This window comes from Boleophthalmus pectinirostris, unplaced genomic scaffold (assembly GCF_026225935.1).
Source record: "Boleophthalmus pectinirostris isolate CB_2022bp ecotype Guang Dong unplaced genomic scaffold, ASM2622593v1 HiC_scaffold_8, whole genome shotgun sequence".
Taxonomy (NCBI): Eukaryota; Metazoa; Chordata; class Actinopteri; order Gobiiformes; family Gobiidae; genus Boleophthalmus; species Boleophthalmus pectinirostris.
The window spans coordinates 25,308,628-25,326,533 of record NW_026571515.1 but is presented as its reverse complement, the minus strand read 5'-3'; the positions used below and the strand labels follow the sequence as shown (position 1 = coordinate 25,326,533).

Genomic DNA, 17,906 nt, shown 5'->3' with positions numbered 1-17,906 from the left:
AGATGATATAGTCAGATTCAGCATGTAGTTCTAGGCAGTAGTTGTAATAAATATTTGTAGTAACATTAGACCCTGCTTTCACACTGTCCTTGGATTGATATTGTAAGTTTTTCAGAGTTCACTAGCATACAGCCTTTAAAATCACCTCGCTAGCGCTACGCTATAGTTCCAAAAATTGAGGCTGTCACATTTTGATGTCAAATCCTTTTACACATTTTTTTCCCACTCTGTAATTATGGCAGTCAGAACGCGCACAGTTCTTCAGTGTGTTTATTCACTGTAATCTTTTAATGACAGGCAATAACCACGCACTGACACATGCACAAAGACCAGTGTGTTATGGCTCAGTGAAGGCCCTGGCCCCGCAGAGGATCCACTGGCAGATTAGCCAAATCAGAAAAACGTTTGAGGAAGGCAGTTTTAATGCAACACAACATAGATAGTCACAGTATTGGTGTGTATGGTAGAGGGAGGGACAGATACCCACAGTCCAGAACCAGAGATATACTTTGTGAACACATTTTTATCTCCCCCACTATTGCTTATTCTTACATCTCACTGAAACTTAAAGTACTGTACCTGAGTTTGAACCATGGAAGATCATTTGTTTAATCACATTTTGTACTTTAAATGCCTCACTTTCAATTTTTTAATTCAGAAAATAGTTGTAAAAAAAATGTTAGTTTTCAGTAGGGTCTGACTAAGGAAGGCAAAGGCAGGCTCTATTGGCCCTTTTTCTTAAAGACAGTTGATAGTACAAGGTTCTCATCCAACTATGCATCTTATTGGACCAAATTAAGTGTCCCAGGGAAGAGCTTCTATATGATCGACAGTCAGCTAATTGCCTTTTTAAATGCATTGGTGATACCCATACCCAAAAAATACATAATAATCATAAAAATGCTTCTTGATCATATTTGTTCAACTGTGCTCTTAATGCAATCAGATTTTCACAAAAAAAAAATTATGTCAGTCAAAGTAATCAAAAAATGCTTGTCTGGAAAAAGTAGGTAATAATCTAACCCATGAGTAGGGAAATATATTCCTATTTTTTATTTGAATTTACAAAATTTCTTATTTCATATTTCATATTGTCCCATGCATTTCCAACATACTAGTTTTTCTTCTTCTTCTTCTTTTTTTCAAGTCTTGAGTCAACTCCAGACTTGCTTTTGAATGTCACTTGCACTCAGCATCTTGGCTGACTGCTGCATCCCAAACATGCTGTGTACCATATAATGCCTTATTTTGCATTCTTTTTACTGTCTGCGCTGCCTTTAAAGTGCTATCTTTAGGCTGACTTGAGGGCATCTCACTGCATGACAATGGTTTTACATGGTACTAGCAGTACTTGTCCCCCCCTAGGGTACAGCCAAGCAGAGTTTTTATGCACTTGTCAAAAGTGATGGCTGGGGCAGACAGTGGGAAAGTGGAATAAATCTATAGAGTAAAATAACATCCATTACCTGTTTGAGGAGTGGAGCTGGAATGTAGAGCAGGTCTATGTTTTGGAGATCATGTGAAGTTCCACTGCTGTCACCTAGGAATTACATTAAGTCCATGAACAATGGTTCCACTCTGACATATTCAGGTTTATTTGATGGGACGTGATCAATTGGAAGTCTCCTCAGAGTACATAATAGGAGTTAGTTGAAAACATACAGTCTTGGCCATGACATTTTCTTTTCAGTATGTAAGTTTGCATACAGAACCATCATCTTTATTAAAGAATGATACACTGAAACCAATGTATTTTGCAGTTTGCATCAAATTATATATCACAAATAAAAAGTCAATAATTAATTTTGTATAAAAGCTACTAAATGTCTAATTCATTTATGAAATATTTTTCTTCTTGTCTGGCATTCAAAATAAATGAGCTCTACACAGATGAATGCTGAACACCTTCACCTTTTCAATATTTCATTTGATTTGTATGCACGTACCTATTTCAGTAGAAATGTGACAAAATATATACAAGGTCGGCAATGTTGGTGTGTTCAAATCTTTTTATCTATCAAATCTATTTTGAGATTTTAAAGTCCCTCGTCATAAGTACACATATAGATTCAAGAATCGTTTGTGTGCCAGTAATTAATATTTTCAAGGTCTATACAAAATGTGACAAAGGTTTGATATTGTTTTGATAAAGGTTTTATTCATTTCATATAATACTGACACATGTACTCAATAGCGGTTAACAGGCTTTTAAAAACACAGATAAGAAACCAGAAGAGCAACCTTTTGTATTAGCCCCATTGATTCCATGGACCATTTTTACACGTTTACATGTTTCAATATACCGCAACATCTACGTGGGATTAGTCTAAGATTACCCTTGAAAGGATTTTGTTCCCCAAAAAATTAAAATGAAAGAAATGATAAAACTGTTTCTGCTGTTACAAAAATGGAGGTTGGTCAGCCACAACAGAAAATAAGGAAACTTTTATTATATAGTAAAATTGGAAAACAACAAAAGTTTATCTGAGATACTTTTGGACAGCATGTGTCACATGTGGCACAGTTACATAATCATTGTGTCATTCCGGCAACATGAAACAGCCATTTTGTGCACCTTTTTGAAGCGATTATGGTAAGAATTCAAATGTAAATTCCTTATACTTTCCATATGGACACACTGGAAGAAAGAGCTTTTGTCGCCGGGTGATCTCTTGCCTTCTGATCCAGTTTTGTTTTGAACACCTTTCCAGTTGAAGTAAAGGATTGTGGGTAATGCGGTCCTTGATGTGTGTGTGTAAAGATGGCAGTCAGTGTCAGAGTCCTATCTCTGTGGCCACATCGTCTTTGATATCTTCAGAAAAATGAAACTATTACTGCATCCATAAAGCAGTTTGTTTGAGTGCATTTTGTCCTGCTATGGTTGGGTCCATTGTGCTGTGTAAGTAACTCCACTGCTGTTTACTGTGTCTGGTCCAGATGAGTGGGACTATCGGGTCACCTGAAATAGAAGACACAGAAATGGGTCAGCAGCACACCAGAAATATTCCACTAAAAGTTATGAAGCAGTGTGAAAGAGTTGAGTACGGCAAAGTAAGTAAAGGTCAGTCTGTGGAGAGAGGCAGTTTTGTGCTCTGTGGCAGCCCTGGCTTTTCAATAAATAATGCAGTGCAGAACTTTTTTGGAAATGATATAAAATGATTCTTGTTGGTGAAGCCCTATACAAGATGGCTCCCTGTTATTTTTTGGAAGAACACTTAACCAGACGCTGTGTAAGAGATAGCATTAGGTCTATAGTCTCTCTCCTCTCCTCTCCTCTATTGAGGCTACTAGGCCTTATTCCACAGTGTTTCTTCTATTGGGCTAATCATGTGCACCCCCTTATCGCATGCATCAATCTTATTCTATTCTTTCTCTCCCGTATCTGCTCCCTGTTGGTTTATTTCAACATATTAGGAGGCATTTTTCAGCAGCCAAGCATAGCACAGACACAAATGAGTGTACGTCTGCCAATACTGTGGCGTGCACTATCCTGGCCTCTCCAAAAGCATTCTTCTCTTTCAGGCGCTCACTGTTATTGCTGTGTTCCTCTCTTGGCTACAGATGCTCTCTCTTCTCTCCTCCTCAGGGTTGTTTTTTTTTTTTTTTTGCAGAGCCCAGGTGGCAGCACACAGAGTGAAGGTTAGCCATCGGTGACAACACACAAAGCGGCCTTGGCTCTGAGCTGCCAGTGGCTTTCTCTCCACTGTATGTAGCAGTGGATGGCTTCGGGCCACCTACTCTGGGCCTGCTCCCACTGCCTTCAGGCATCTAACCCTGCACTGATCAAACAGTCTGTGTGCGTTTGTTGTCATGCCAGTTCACTGTACACATCACAAAAGCTTCATGAGGTCCTCACTGGCAATGTCAGGTATGCACACGTTCATTATATATGCCTTTAGGTGCTTCTTTTGGTGTCCAATTAGAAATCGGATTTAGGCAGTTAAGTCTCCATTTACAAAGCACACCAGTGTCATCTCTGTGGGCCCTGTTAGGTCTGTGAGCCCCACACATTTATAGTGCTCAGTCCACGAGCTCTAACTGCTTTTGCTGCAGGCTGCTCATTTGGCCACAAGGCACATGTCCGCTCCACTCCAGCAGGAAGCACACGCTGTCTACGGGCAACGCTAGTCACAAAGTGTCAATTATGGAAAAGCATTAGCTGAAAAGTCCAGAGATTTTTCACTCACAAGTACATCAATTGTAAATATGAAGTGAAATAAATAAGTCTACAATAAACTAAATTGTTAATGAGACTACATTAACAGAGCAACATTGTAATAATGCTTACACTTGCAATGCTTTCCATATGGACACACTTAAAACAGTGCCATGAAAATAATAGACTTGTTCCTGGGAGAATTGTAGTAATGTAACAATTATCGTTTTGCCAGCTATAAATCTGTGGCCTGGATCCACATTGTTTTGACCTACTGTTACTACAGCAATCACTGCATCTGCTACTCCTATTATACAGCTGCTGCACTGCTCTGACTGCCTCCCATACTTCTACCTTTGTGATCACGTCTTTCAAATGCTCATTGTGACAAAAAAACTGAGAAATTAATACTAATAAAGCATGAAGAAAAACTCATAATAATTCATAATGAACAAATGCTTTAAAACAGAGACGCCAAAGTTTTTCACTGAGAGCCACATGCTGAAACACATTTGTAGCGGACCGGGACCTAGAGTCAGTCAGTACATCGAGTCATTCAGATGGGTGCTTTAAAATTGCTTTAACAGATCTACTGTGCCTTTAATAAAGCTGGGAATGTAGATTTTAGGTCTGTGGCAATGTGTTACTGAGATTATAGTGGTAGAATTATTATAATTTTCCATAAAAGTGCTACCTATTATAATTTGAGCCAGTTCAGTGGAACCAAAAATTGGTCAGTTATAGTTTGGACACCCCTGCTTTGAAATAATAATAGTTTGGACCGGAAACAACTTTATTTAGGTATTGATTTGTTAAGTAAAATTAAAAGTAGCTTGTAGTAGTAGTGAATCATTCTCATAAAAAAATGTTTTGTTTGTCATAAATTAAATCTTTCTTCATGATTTATTATAATTAAGAGGTATACTAAAAAAAATGTTACCAAATCATAGTAACAAGGCAGGATTTCTCTAATGAATATCACAATGGTTTATCCCTGTTGAATACATTATGCAATAGCACAGATCCATTGGTGTGTTTGTGAACAGCACAAAAGGGTCAGTGAGAACCCCCCACTCCTCTTCACTCCTCTTCACTCCTCTTCAGAGAGTGGAAGCTGCAGTGTTCTTTGTTTTGTCACTTCATCTGCTCCTGTATAAAGCATGTGTCTATGCAAATGTGTGACAGCTCGTGCTTTGGCAGGCGGGCTGTCTCTGCACTGCTCATCCATATGATATTATTTGGCATCGATCGTGCAGTCTCAGGTCCCCTCCCTCGCTCCTCCCTCTGCCCTCCTCCTCTCCTCCTTCCCTCAGCACAAGCCAAAACCTCCTGTGAAGTCATGCAAATGAACAATGGTTACACGAACGGCTCTGATAAAGGTGAGTGATACAAAACGGATACTGTGGATCCAGCTATACAAAGTTAGAATATCAAGTGCATTATTTTATTATTTTTATGTGGTTAATTTTGCAGTGCATTCATGTTTTGCAAATCGCAACCACAATATTACTGGCATGTTTTATGTTTAGCACATTTCTGAAATACTGCCATAACATCATCTAATAATAATTTAAAAATCAATTACAATAATATTCTTGGATAATTTTGTCAATATCAGTCCATCGCTTAAAATGAAATGAAATAATTTTGAAGTCATTTTCTACTCAGATTTTTTTTTTTTTACTTTTTTTTTTTTTTGATACTTTGCAGCTGATGTCATCATTGTTCACTGGGGGTGTGACTAACTGAAAGCACTGCTCTATTAGAAGCTCTGTTACTCAGGTTAAACTTTAATCTGAACTTTATTTCAACATAATCTGACCAGAAAGAGCTGATTTGGATGGAACTACAACAGCTGATTTGTGCTGTTAAACATGTGTCATATTGATATTTTGTATTTTTTCTTGAGTTTTCAGATGATCTTAAAAAATGTTTTGTCTGTGTTTGCTAATGTGGGCATTGTGTCACCAACGGAAACTGCTGAACATTACATCAATAGACCTTTTTCACAACAGCAGGAAGCGCTGTGATTAATGCTTTTCTATGGCAAACTATCTGTGGAATGTTTTCCACCAGCTTCATAAATTTGCCCCATCACCAAATCTTTATCCAGCAAGGTCCATACAAAGGATAAACATTCTTCCATAAAGAATTCATCCAAAACTATCAAGACAAAGCTTAAAGGCAGACAACGCCTAGTATTAGAGAACTACCGAGCAAAACTAACCTTATGGTAATGAATAAAACATAAGTAGTAAGTAACGTGTTAACTGATTCTGGAATTAAAATTAAAAATCTATTTCATGTAGATATTTGCATAGATAGAGTTGTGCAGTTTGAAAGCTACAGATGTTCAAAGATTACATGTCGAGCATTTAAACTGCACAAATCTCTGTCTGTGCCAATATCTACATGAAATAAATTTTTTATTTTCATTCTAGAATCAGTCTGAATTAACAAGTTACTTATTAAAGGATTACTAATTACTCATGTTTTATTCATGATCATAACATTGGTTTTGCTTTTGAGTAGTTCACTAATGCTACTCGTTGTTCGCCTTTAAGTTTTCGTCTACCGTATTTTCCGGACTATACTATCTATACTATCGCTCCAGAGTATAAGTCGTACCAGCCAAAAAATGCGCAGTGGAGAAGAAAAAAACATATACAGTATAAGTCGCACTGGACTATAAGTTGCACTTTTTGGGTAATGCATTTTATAAAATCAGAGACCAGGAACTGACCTTTCATCTTGAAAGGCAAGTACAGTAATAACAACAGAATAGAGAACAACAGGCTGAATAGGTTTTAATATGTTAACATAACATATGAACAGTTATTCAGATAACTATAGAATAAAAAACATAACATAAGTTTACCAAACCCTCCATCTCACTCCAAATCACTAAATCCATTAATCCGTGTATCATTCGTTCATTCGTTTTTCAATATGTAACCAAAAATAAGAAAATGAAAAAACTACTGTTTTCTTCATTTTTTGTCTCCAAAACCAAAATGAAAAAACGGATAACGATTAGTTTTTTCAGTTTTCGATTTTGTGTTTAAATGAAGAATGGAAAAAACGGATAACGACTGTTTTCCCGTTTACGTGACTTCCGTGACTGCCGGACTTTTGCACCACGTATGGACTGAACCAGGACTGATCCAGGTCCTTGACCAAACTGGAACCAGAGCGGGACTGAGACCGGTCCGAGCAATTCCGTGTCATCGTCTGCACGCTGGTTCCGTGCGGGGAAAGCGAGAATGCGCTGTGAACTACAGGTTCCGACGGGCTGCTCCGGTCCTCCACGCTCAAGAACCACGGCTGGTTCTGAGGTGGTGCAAAGAGTCTGGACAGAAGAGTGAATCCAGTTTGGTTGGTTATATTGTTTTGACCATTTGTCCTCTGCGCATTTAGTTCTTCCCTGGGTAAAGCACTTCTCAGGCCAAGGCTCCTAACGAAACTAACCAAAATTTGGTATTTGGTGCAGACTCAAGCGAAGCGAGACCTCCTCTTTTTTGAGGTCTCGGTCCGCTTGATTTGGTGTGGGTCCGAGTCTGACTGACTCTTTCACACCAAGGCAAACGAACCGAACTAAGAGCTTTTGGTTCGAATGGATCGTTTGGTGCGCACCAACTACTGTCTGTGTGAAAGCACCCTGACACTGGGACCAGACCAGGACAAGACCGGGACTAGACTGGGACTAGACCCGGACCAGACCGGAGGCTCAGAGCCCACGGCAGAGCCGGAACTCGAAGCTGGGGCTCGGACCCTGCGGCGGCTCGGAGTCAAAGCTCGGAGTCCGCTCTGGTCCCGGTCTGGTCCCGGACCTGGATCAGTCCTGGTTCAGTACGTACATGGTGCAAAATCCGGCATTGCAGTCACGGAAGTCACGTAAACGGGAAACAGTCATTATGCATTTTTTCCATTGTTCATTTAAACACAAAATCGAAAACTGAAAAAACGAATTGTTATCAGTTTTTCATTTTGGTTTTGGAAACAAATAATGAAGAAAACAGTTTTTTTTTTGTTTTCTTATTTTTGGTTTTACATTGAAAAACAAATTAACAAATGATACACGGATTTCCACTGAATTCTTCATCCTCGTTGTCACTTCTGCGTGACCTCCGAAGATAAACCATAGATCCATGATGTAAATGCAGGGCCGCTTCCTCTTCTGCGTAGCTGTCGTCAGACCCAGCATCAGTTCCAGTTAGAATTATTCCAGCCTTAGCCTGAATCCTGACAGGATCGTTTCAGTTGTCATTGAAGTTCAGGTTTTGTCGATTCATCCAGAGACTTCCAGGAAAGTTGCATGGTCCACACGCCCAGTTACTGTGAAGCTGTGTTCTCCATCCCCGCTTTCCGGCAGTCTCTCACAAGTTTCTCGCTCACTCCAAACTTTTTTCTGCTGCTCTACCATTTTCGGCTGCATATTTCACTATTTGCAGCAAGGCAGTGACTTTTTCTACAGGAGACATGCACAGTAGAGTGCGAAGTGACAGTGGTACAGGAGTAATAGTAGTACTAGATACTAACACAAGATTAGAGCCTCTCGTGGCTGTCAGTCTGAAAATTTTAATATATAAGTCGCACCGGAGTATAAGTAGCAGAACCACGTAAACCATGAAAAAAAGTGCGACTTATAGTCCGAAAAATACGGTACCTTGATAGTTGTGGATAAATCCTTCATGGACAGAATATGTCCTTTGTCGACCTTGTTAGATGAAGATTTGGTGATGTGGCAAATTTATGAAGGTTCCACAGATATTTAGCATTAACCGGAAGTGACATTTACCCTACATCGCGGCGCTTCTGGCCATTGTGAAAAAGGTCTATAGAAATGCAATATAGAACACCCCCTATGTCACTGCAAAGTATCAGTTGCTAAAACTAGGCCTATGGGACAGAGAAGGGCTATTTAGTATCAACACAACATAAACACGTATCAGTCTCACACCTTCTATACTTAACAGCCTTCAAATGATACATCATTGAATGGAAAAGTGAACATGGCCTTACAATTCAACTAAAATAAATTGTAACTTCTCCCTGTCAGCCATCATTCTACAGCCAATCATTGAGAGTGTGCAAGCTTTAGACATAATAAAGTCTGTCTGTGGAGTCCTATAAAGTACATGTTTTCACAAATGATATCCAAGATCAAATGAGAAAACTATACTATTTTCTTGCAGTCAAACAAACAAACAGATGTGTAAGTATTGACTTTGTTTCCATCTTTTCTGAATCCCTCACTCACCTCTTGTGCATTTCCTCTCCTATCCATCACCACTGCTTCATTTTACTTTTAGCGTTCCTCTATGTCTCTCTCATCTCTCCCTCACTCTGTCGTCAATTTCAATTTACGAGCAGGTCTTAATGGGACTATAAGAGAGCGCTCGATGCTATTGATCTAAATGCGTGCGCGTCTTGACCTCAGTATACCACAGCAAGGGGAAAAACACCTTCTTTTTATCATCAGACAAACCCATCAGCCCACACATTCCTATATTACGACCAGGCAAACGAAGATCATTGATCAAAGAGCTAAACGCAAGAGACAGCAAATATTTGTGCACTTTCAAACAGTCACAGCGGAAGTTAAGGCTTCTTTGATTCTTTTCCCACTGTTATAATGTTCAAATTATACGTGACAAAACCTAAATAATAATCAATTAAGAAGAGAGCCTTCCTAACAGCAGTCATGCATTTGAAGATGACATCAGCCTCATATCAGCCCTCCTCTATTGCATACACTATGACCAATTTGTTATTCTCCGCTTATGTCTCTTTGGCGTCTGTGTGGGCGCAGGACTGGGCAAGTTCCTCACTCACACATTCACTGTAGTCCACTCTGAGATAAGTCTGAAAAGAGTTTTTAATTGGAACAACACTTGTTCAACTGGAATTTAAAGGAAACAAAGTGTCCAGAAGTTATGTAATGTGGAAATAGAACATATTAGGGTCACGATGTTTAGATCTTTTGTGTCTGTAAAAATTCAAGGAGTATATATTTGCTTTATTTTACCAGACCAAACATTAAGAGACACTTTTTCTTTAAAATGATAAGCCCCAGCCCACGTAGCAAAAAAGTAAAAGTGTGAACATTTCATTCCTGAACTCAATCCCCACTCCTTAAATTCACCAATAGTTCTACTCTGACTTTTTACATCATTATGAAACAATGGAGATGGAAATTAGCCACACTGACTGTAATCTCTTTCTTTGCCCACATGTTCTTTCATATGTATTATCTATTTATACATTTTAAAATGTGTCTTTAGTCGTGTCAAAAAACAAATCAATATGAAACTCTCAACTTATTTATGTCTCTGTGGGTGTGGGACTGCAAAGAAAGATCTTGAGAAACATAACATTTGAGAATAGGATAAATAACTGACTTATTGTTGTTAACTTTACAAGATGATGGCTAAATAAAGGAAAAGTTAAGTAAAGAATTTCCAAACTCTCTTTCACCCATGAAGATTCACTCTCACCCATCAGACCACACCCACGTATCAATTATGTAGAGCCAAAACAAAGGTCTGCACCCAGGCATGAATTATACAAGGTGAGGAGGCTGAGTAAGGATGCAGGCTAGAAACTGAAGAGTACAATGACAAACTCAATCCGCAGACAGACAGCTGAGAGACTGCTCCGGTCAGGTGCCAAAAGAGACCAGATAAAACACTTCAAGAACAATGGGGGGCGATGGAGAAGGTCTAGACTGCTACATTTATATACACGTTACAGAGGAAAGTTGCTACAAAAACTAAACCTGTATTAAAAAAGAACTGAACCAGATCTGAGCAAAATTAAAAAGACAAGAGTATCAATGTCAGGATTATCGAACCACTGAGCCATTGAAACTGAACTCACAAAAAGAAAACTAAACCAGGGCTTAATTTTCAGTACAATATGGGAACAAAATGCAAAATCATTTGCTTGTTTATTTCTGTGTTTATTAAATCAACAATTTTTGTATAACATTATACAAATGGGCAAATAAAATAAATGAAAAGTGCTGCTTGGTAATACTAATAAGTTAAATCTAATATTCTCATATAAGCAACAAATGTATGAAATATTATAAAACATAAATTCCTTCCTTCCTCCTTCCGTTAAAAGTGAAGGGCAGCACTAACAGTTCCAGCATGAAGTTTTACTCAATCTTCATATTTCTGACTAGAAAAACAACTTTGTTACTGCGCAGATTTGCTGGCAGTTACAATGTCAATTGGGGGGAGGGGCGGAGGCAGAAATTCTGTGCCATTGAAAGGCAAAAGTGAGGGCCGCGACACGACATCTGTTTTGCAAGGATTCACATGGTTCGGAGGGAAGTAGTCAAGGCGGGGTGCAATTGTTGTCAAGGTGGCCACCCTAACTATAGAGCGATGAGTGAAATGCTGCCACCCCAATCACAGACAAGTTCCCTCGTGAATATTAAAGAGTCGAGACTTCCGTGTAGCTGCACATGTAGTGGCCGAATGGAAACGCACAGAAATTGCACAAATTCACTCGTGCACAGCCCTGTACCGAACTGATCGTCCCATACCGAAACAGTTTGACAGGAATACATGTACCGTTACACCCCTAATATTGAGATAGTCATACCATATAGTCAATGATCAGATTAGGTCTTTTTAATAGAGAAATTTACAGCCAATCCTAGGTTAGTAAAAACATGTGGTTTGGGCCAGAATCCAGACTTGTCTTTTTATGCCCCGGAAATAAAACTGAAGATCATGATTTATCAATATGAGGGGAGAATTATATAACATTGTGCAGCCGCTGACTTGACTGACAGTTTAAAACAGTTTGTGGAATCTACTGTATCTGTTACTATTGCATCACATCAGATAGCATACATATCGGTCGACTCAGTAAAGCAGGGGAAACTGGGAATATTTCCTTTTCTGGCTTTGGTCCCATTGGCCTTCTTTTTACTTTCTTTTCCTTGAAAGATTGTTTGATGTTTGCTCCAAAAATCTGAATGGAAACAAGTAGGCAGGATATGGGTCGCTCACAGTCTAAGCAGTGCAAGTTTACAGTATCAACGCGATCAAAGGAAGATGTGTATGTGTGAAACTAACCTTGGTGGTCTTCACTTTGTTGCCTGTGCTGCAGCTCCAGCCTGTGAGGTCAGGGAGAACTTTGCACTCCTCTCCCTCCATACACGGCTGCATTTGACACCACCACTTCTGGGCTACAATGGAGGCTGTGGGAACAAGATAAGACAAGATTAGAATGGTGCTATTAACAAAGAGTAAGCCTGATAGGACTGAGCCAGGTCTACACAAGAAAGTTTATAGAGAGAGTTGTGAGAGAGTGAATCTTTGTCAGATGGAAGAGCACAATAGTGTTTACTGATAAAACTATTCTACATTACAATGGCAAGTCCTGGAGGAAAGAGCAGCCATACAATATGTCTCTATATCTACGTATCTACATCACAAGTGCAGCATGCCCATTTGATCAATTTCTGCTTTATGTTTGTTGACACCCTTCAACACATTTCACTTAAGCACTTAGAGAGATAGCAGCTGCATAATGCGGCATGTCACTTCCCTTATATTTTGCATAAATTTCCCTGTACCCTGCACAGAAATCATCCTACAGGCATTTCAGCTTGAAAGGTGGGGACATTATGAGTCGCGAACATATGGATTGCACTTGGGAGCCGGAGCTAGATTCTGAACGCATCATTAAATGCTACCTTGGGCTGTTTCATTTCAGCTGTAATGTAACTGCACAAGTGGGCTGTGTAAAGTTGACTACAGTAAGCTCTTAAAGCTATTTTGTGCAGCACATAAGAGTAGAAAAACTCTTTTTTCTTTAGAAACATTACCTTTTTGTTCTAGTACTCAAACGTATATTGTACTCACATGTATTGTGTACTTGTCAAGTAGTTAGCAGTCTGGTCTCTTTTAGGGCTGCACAATTAATCCAATTTGTTATGGCGAATTCAGTTATTACTTGATTCAAATACAAAAAAAATAGAATGAATTAACGTTAACTTTCACAACGTAAGAAAGTAATAATTGTAATTGTTTGAAATGATGCCATAATGAGCAAAAAAGAAAAAAAAACATTTTAATTATCATTTTTGCAATAATTGAGAAGCCTTATTTAGATTTTTTTTTTTTTTTTCCTTTGACCAACAAAAGACACATGCTCTGTTGTAAATTGTTTGTAGTCATGAGCAAATATCTCTCTGTAAGGCCTGTCGCACAGTGTAATGCTGTAGTGGTAGGCTCTCGGTGTACTTGCTCCAAACACTGTGCATTCATTTATTTTGTGAACTGATGGATCTGGCTGCCCATAGTGAATGAGTATGTGAGTGAAGTGTTGTGGCGATGTGCAAAATAGTTTCACACTGACTGCACATTCCATTCAATAAGTTATAAATATCTTACAATTCAAACATTATGCACTATCATCATAAGTGCATGTTACAGTACAGCATGCTCTCATGTCAAAACCCATGTCCAGATGATTACTTTTTTAAATGCTTTGTTCTGCTAATGTGCTCGTATACAGTACACTGCATACTTCAAGACTAACAGATGATCATTATGGAGTCCTGAAACCTTTCCAGGCAAGTTCATTGTGTAAATTTGGATAATGGCCAGGTCAATTGACTGCTGTTGTCGTAAGTGACTATTGGCACTGTTATGATATGGCCTCTACAAACAACAGCTGCAATGGTGCTCTTAATGCCAATACTATCACTATTGTTATGTATTCCTACAGATTCTAAAACCTCCAATTGAACTGTACTTCTACTGAAGAAGTATTGCCTAGACTGTAAAGTTAACTAAAGGTCCGTTCAGACCGCAGCATCAAAAAACACCCTGGATGCCTTTATTCTGACACCTTTGCATTTGAGTTTAGATGCCCCTGACACACGTATTGGACGCCGTGGACGAACGGGAGAAAAATATTTGACGCACATCCAGGGTGTCTGTTGTCCTTCACAAGTGCCATTTCTTGGTCTTTTAACAGAACAATGGCAGAACCAGGCTGAGTCCTGGTCCAATTCTGGTCTAGTCCTGGTTTAGTCCTGGTGTAGTCCTGATGTAGTCCTGGCGATCGGTTTGGTGGTTGCAGCGTGTATATATTTATACTCCACTAATGTTTGTGGCTCCCTGCCCTGGTTCCCGGGTCTTTCTTCTTCATCTTGTGGATAATAACGTCGCTACGTCACTGGATAGTCATCCCTGATTAGTTGACACAGTGCGTTCAATGCCAAAAGTTCAGCATTTTCAACTTCTGAAGTCGACTTCCTGGTTGCGCATCCAGAGCATCGGTGCCTAACCGCTCAAGAAACGCTGCGCTGACACCTGAAGATGCGCCGCAAAAACGCAGACGTGTGTTCACATAGACTAAGCATAAAAATGTAAAAAAATTATTCTTTTGTTCAACATTTGTTTCAGTGTTTGTTCACTTCCTATTTTCAATTAAATCAATGAAATCAAGTAAAATGTATCTAGTTTTGGCCATATAACCCTTTTTAAAATCAATTGTGTATGGTACAATCGCGCATTATGATCCCAACCCCCATTATCCATGAAAATTCATCTCGCTCGTTTTTAACTTTGATTTTGTCTAGTAGCACTCCTCTCCTCGGTGGGGGTGTGTGATGCTGATTTCGTGGCCACCAGAACACACGCCAGAGGGATTTTCCGGCTTTATTGGTACATTTTCTGAGTGTGTGTTGTCACAGGCACAGTGGAACAAAGCTCATTTATGTGTAAAAAGCAGAGCAAACATTTCGCTCAACAGAATCAACTCTTATTTTTCATGGTCATGCATTGTCAACAAAGTAAAAAAAGATAGAAATGCTTGTTGGCAGGAGATCACATTTGCCCTCAGGATCAAGGTTCTCATCAAAATGAGTCAAGTGCTTATTTAAATGTGTTGTCAAAATCATTACAGATGCTGATCACAGCAAGTCACATTTTCTGCTACAACAGTTGATTTGTGTCATGTTTAAAGAAGTACAAACCAAGATGTTGGCTTGTGAAACCATTTGTAACTATAATAATGTGCAAATAGTGTAAATAAATAATATGGATTAAATACTAATAAGAAACCTAAAGGACATTTTTTGTTTTTTTTTTTACTTGGGAGAATCTGACTTATGTTTTAACTCAATCTGACCATGACGAACTGACTAAGGCCATATTCAGACTGCAGCCTTAAGTCACCCAAATCAGATTTTTTCACCTCAGATCATTTAATGACAGTCTGAATGACACAGATCAAAATTTCTTTTCAAATGCAGCCCAGGCCACTTGGATATGTGCTCCTAAAACCAATACATATCCAATCTTTTGACATGCAACTTCAGTCTGAACGGCCAGGTCACATTCATCCCACCTACACGTCATCAACAAGTGACAAATGTCACTATTCTGCACTGAAGTAGGCGGAAACTGGAAGAAAGCCACATCAAATTTACACAAACGTGTGTACATGTATGTGTCTCGTCATATGAAAATTGTCTATGAACTCCGTGTCAGTGAAGCAGTGACGCTAATAGCAATCCCACCAGTCTTTTAACGTTCACACTGGAGATCACATACAAGTCGTATTTAATTACAAATGTGAATGACCTCGCAAAAAAAAAAATCTGATTTCACAAAAAAATCAGGATTGAGCATTAAGCCCTGCAGTCTGAACGTAGCCTTAGTTGGAACTGCAACAAGTGAGCTGTTATACAACAAAATACACATAAGATTTCAGTCACACGCTAGCTCGCAATAATCAAGAGTTTATCAATTAGTCATTCTCACATTTTTGTTGAAACTCAAACACCTTAAATGAATGCTCATATTGATCACAGGCTCCTGATAATTTAAATACATTTTGTATTTCTTCTCACAACTTCTAACGTGATGTCACTGCAAAAGTATCACTAATCCACTCAGCTTTAGTTTTATTACAATTAAAATATAGTCACAGAGATTTGTGCTAGCAGATTCACATATTGTAACAATTTTGTGGATCTGAGGAAATCTATAAAAACTTGCTGCCAGGGTTTTCATAGCTGCAGATGACAATGGAGAAGAATAGTACATACCATCGACACAGGAAGGCATGGCGTGGGTGGTCCCAGCAACTTGTCCAGGGAAGCAGGAACACTTGACGGTCTGAGATCTCTCCTCGATCTTGTTCTTGTTACAGCAGCGATGGGCCGCGATCACCTCACAGGTCCCCGCCTTCACATGCACTGCAAAAGGAAACACATGATCTTTTAGGCAAAACAGTGTGGATGAGTACAATATTACACCACACACGCTTAGAACATAAAGGACCGGTACATGATTTTTACTGAACCAAAAGTTAAATAGTTTATTACAAAATTACTATTACTCTATTACTGTTCTTTTACTATTACTTTATTAGTAAAGCAGGTCTAAACCAGGACTGAGCCAGGTCTAAACTAGGACTAAACCAGGACTAAACCAGGTCTAAACCATTACTAAACTAGAACTGAATCAGGACTGAACCAGGACTAAACCAGGTATAAACCAGGTTTAAACCAGAACTAAACCAGGACTAAACCAGGATTAAACCAGGTTTAAATCAGGACTAAACCAGAACTGAACCACGACTTAAAACAGAACTGAACCAGGACTAAACCACGTCTAAACCAGCATTAATCTTGGACTTGAGAGCAATAACCCCAAGCCTGTGGAGCAGGGTGTCCACAAAGCACGATCGGGTGATGGCTGCGCTTTAGTCCCGTGGGGCACAGTGCCAGTTCTTTCTTCTGTGGTCACCGGACGGTCTACACTGGTGCACCTCTGGGCTTGTTCTGACACCCAGTCCTGGTTCAGTTCTGATTTAGACCTGGTTTAGATCTGGTTTAGTCCTGTTTTAGTCCTTTTTTAGTCCTGGTTCAGTCCTGGCTTAGTTCTTCTGGTTCAGTCCTGGTTCCTCATGTTGCAGGTCACTATAGGACATTACTGCAGATATCATGAGCCTATGCAGGTTGTTGTCGCCGTTGCCAATAGCTCCGGTTTGACATTTAACGTGTAGGCCATTTTATATTTGTTATTTTTTATATCTCACATCGGGAGAAGGTGGGTGGAGAAGTGGGTGGCATACCCCCGTGTACCACACCCACTACACCCCTGCTTCTGGTTCTTGGCCGATACAACAAACGCATTATAATTTGATAGACAGTACATAGGTATCATCTTGGTGCAAGAAAAACTTTCCTCAACCACATGGACTATTTTAATAATAAATCATGCTGCAACCAAAAACGCACCATTCAATTTGCAATAAATACACACAAAGCCTGTTTTAGGCGACTACATTCAGTTATGTTTATCCACTTTAGTCCTATTCACTTCTTTTACAGCAATACTCTTCACTTACTTAATACAGAAAAACACAGGCGAAATTTCCTGTCTTTTTTGTAGAGTAAATTCAAAGCAGCATAGCTTCTCTCAGTTTTCTTTGCAATATAACAGCTTGCACTTCAGACTGTTAAAGATCGTATTGATAATTAGGAACAGATCTAGCAAAGGTGACACATCTTGAGTGTTTGGAAAGAGCAGAAGAAAGGAAGATTTCTGATGTCAACACAGTACGCAGGGCTGTTTGAACCCACCCTTTCATCACAGGTACGAGCATGCCAAGGACAGTCCATTAACAACAGAGTGCGTGAATCCTGTTAGCAAGTGCATGCTGAACATCCTATTCAAAATGCTGAAATGTTTTATAGCATACATGA

At 39.2% G+C, this 17,906-nt stretch overlaps 1 protein-coding gene across 3 annotated transcripts in view; it reads right to left on the bottom strand.

Moving 5' to 3' along the window:
• Positions 1-2,220: 2,220 nt before the first annotated feature.
• LOC110164848 (chemokine-like protein TAFA-2) overlaps positions 2,221-17,906 on the bottom strand; it is a 104,623-nt gene continuing 88,937 nt past the window's right edge. For 2 of the 3 annotated variants that reach the window (XM_055165862.1, XM_055165863.1), the window contains exons 3-5: positions 16,242-16,391; positions 12,250-12,374; positions 2,221-2,959 (exon numbers count right to left, since the gene is read on the bottom strand). In XM_055165862.1, coding sequence (XP_055021837.1) covers positions 2,948-2,959; positions 12,250-12,374; positions 16,242-16,391 — 287 coding nt within the window. In that variant the 3' untranslated portion in view covers positions 2,221-2,947. The remainder of the gene's footprint in view (positions 2,960-12,249; positions 12,375-16,241; positions 16,392-17,906) is intronic. The other variant, XM_020929981.2, reaches the window with a different exon arrangement.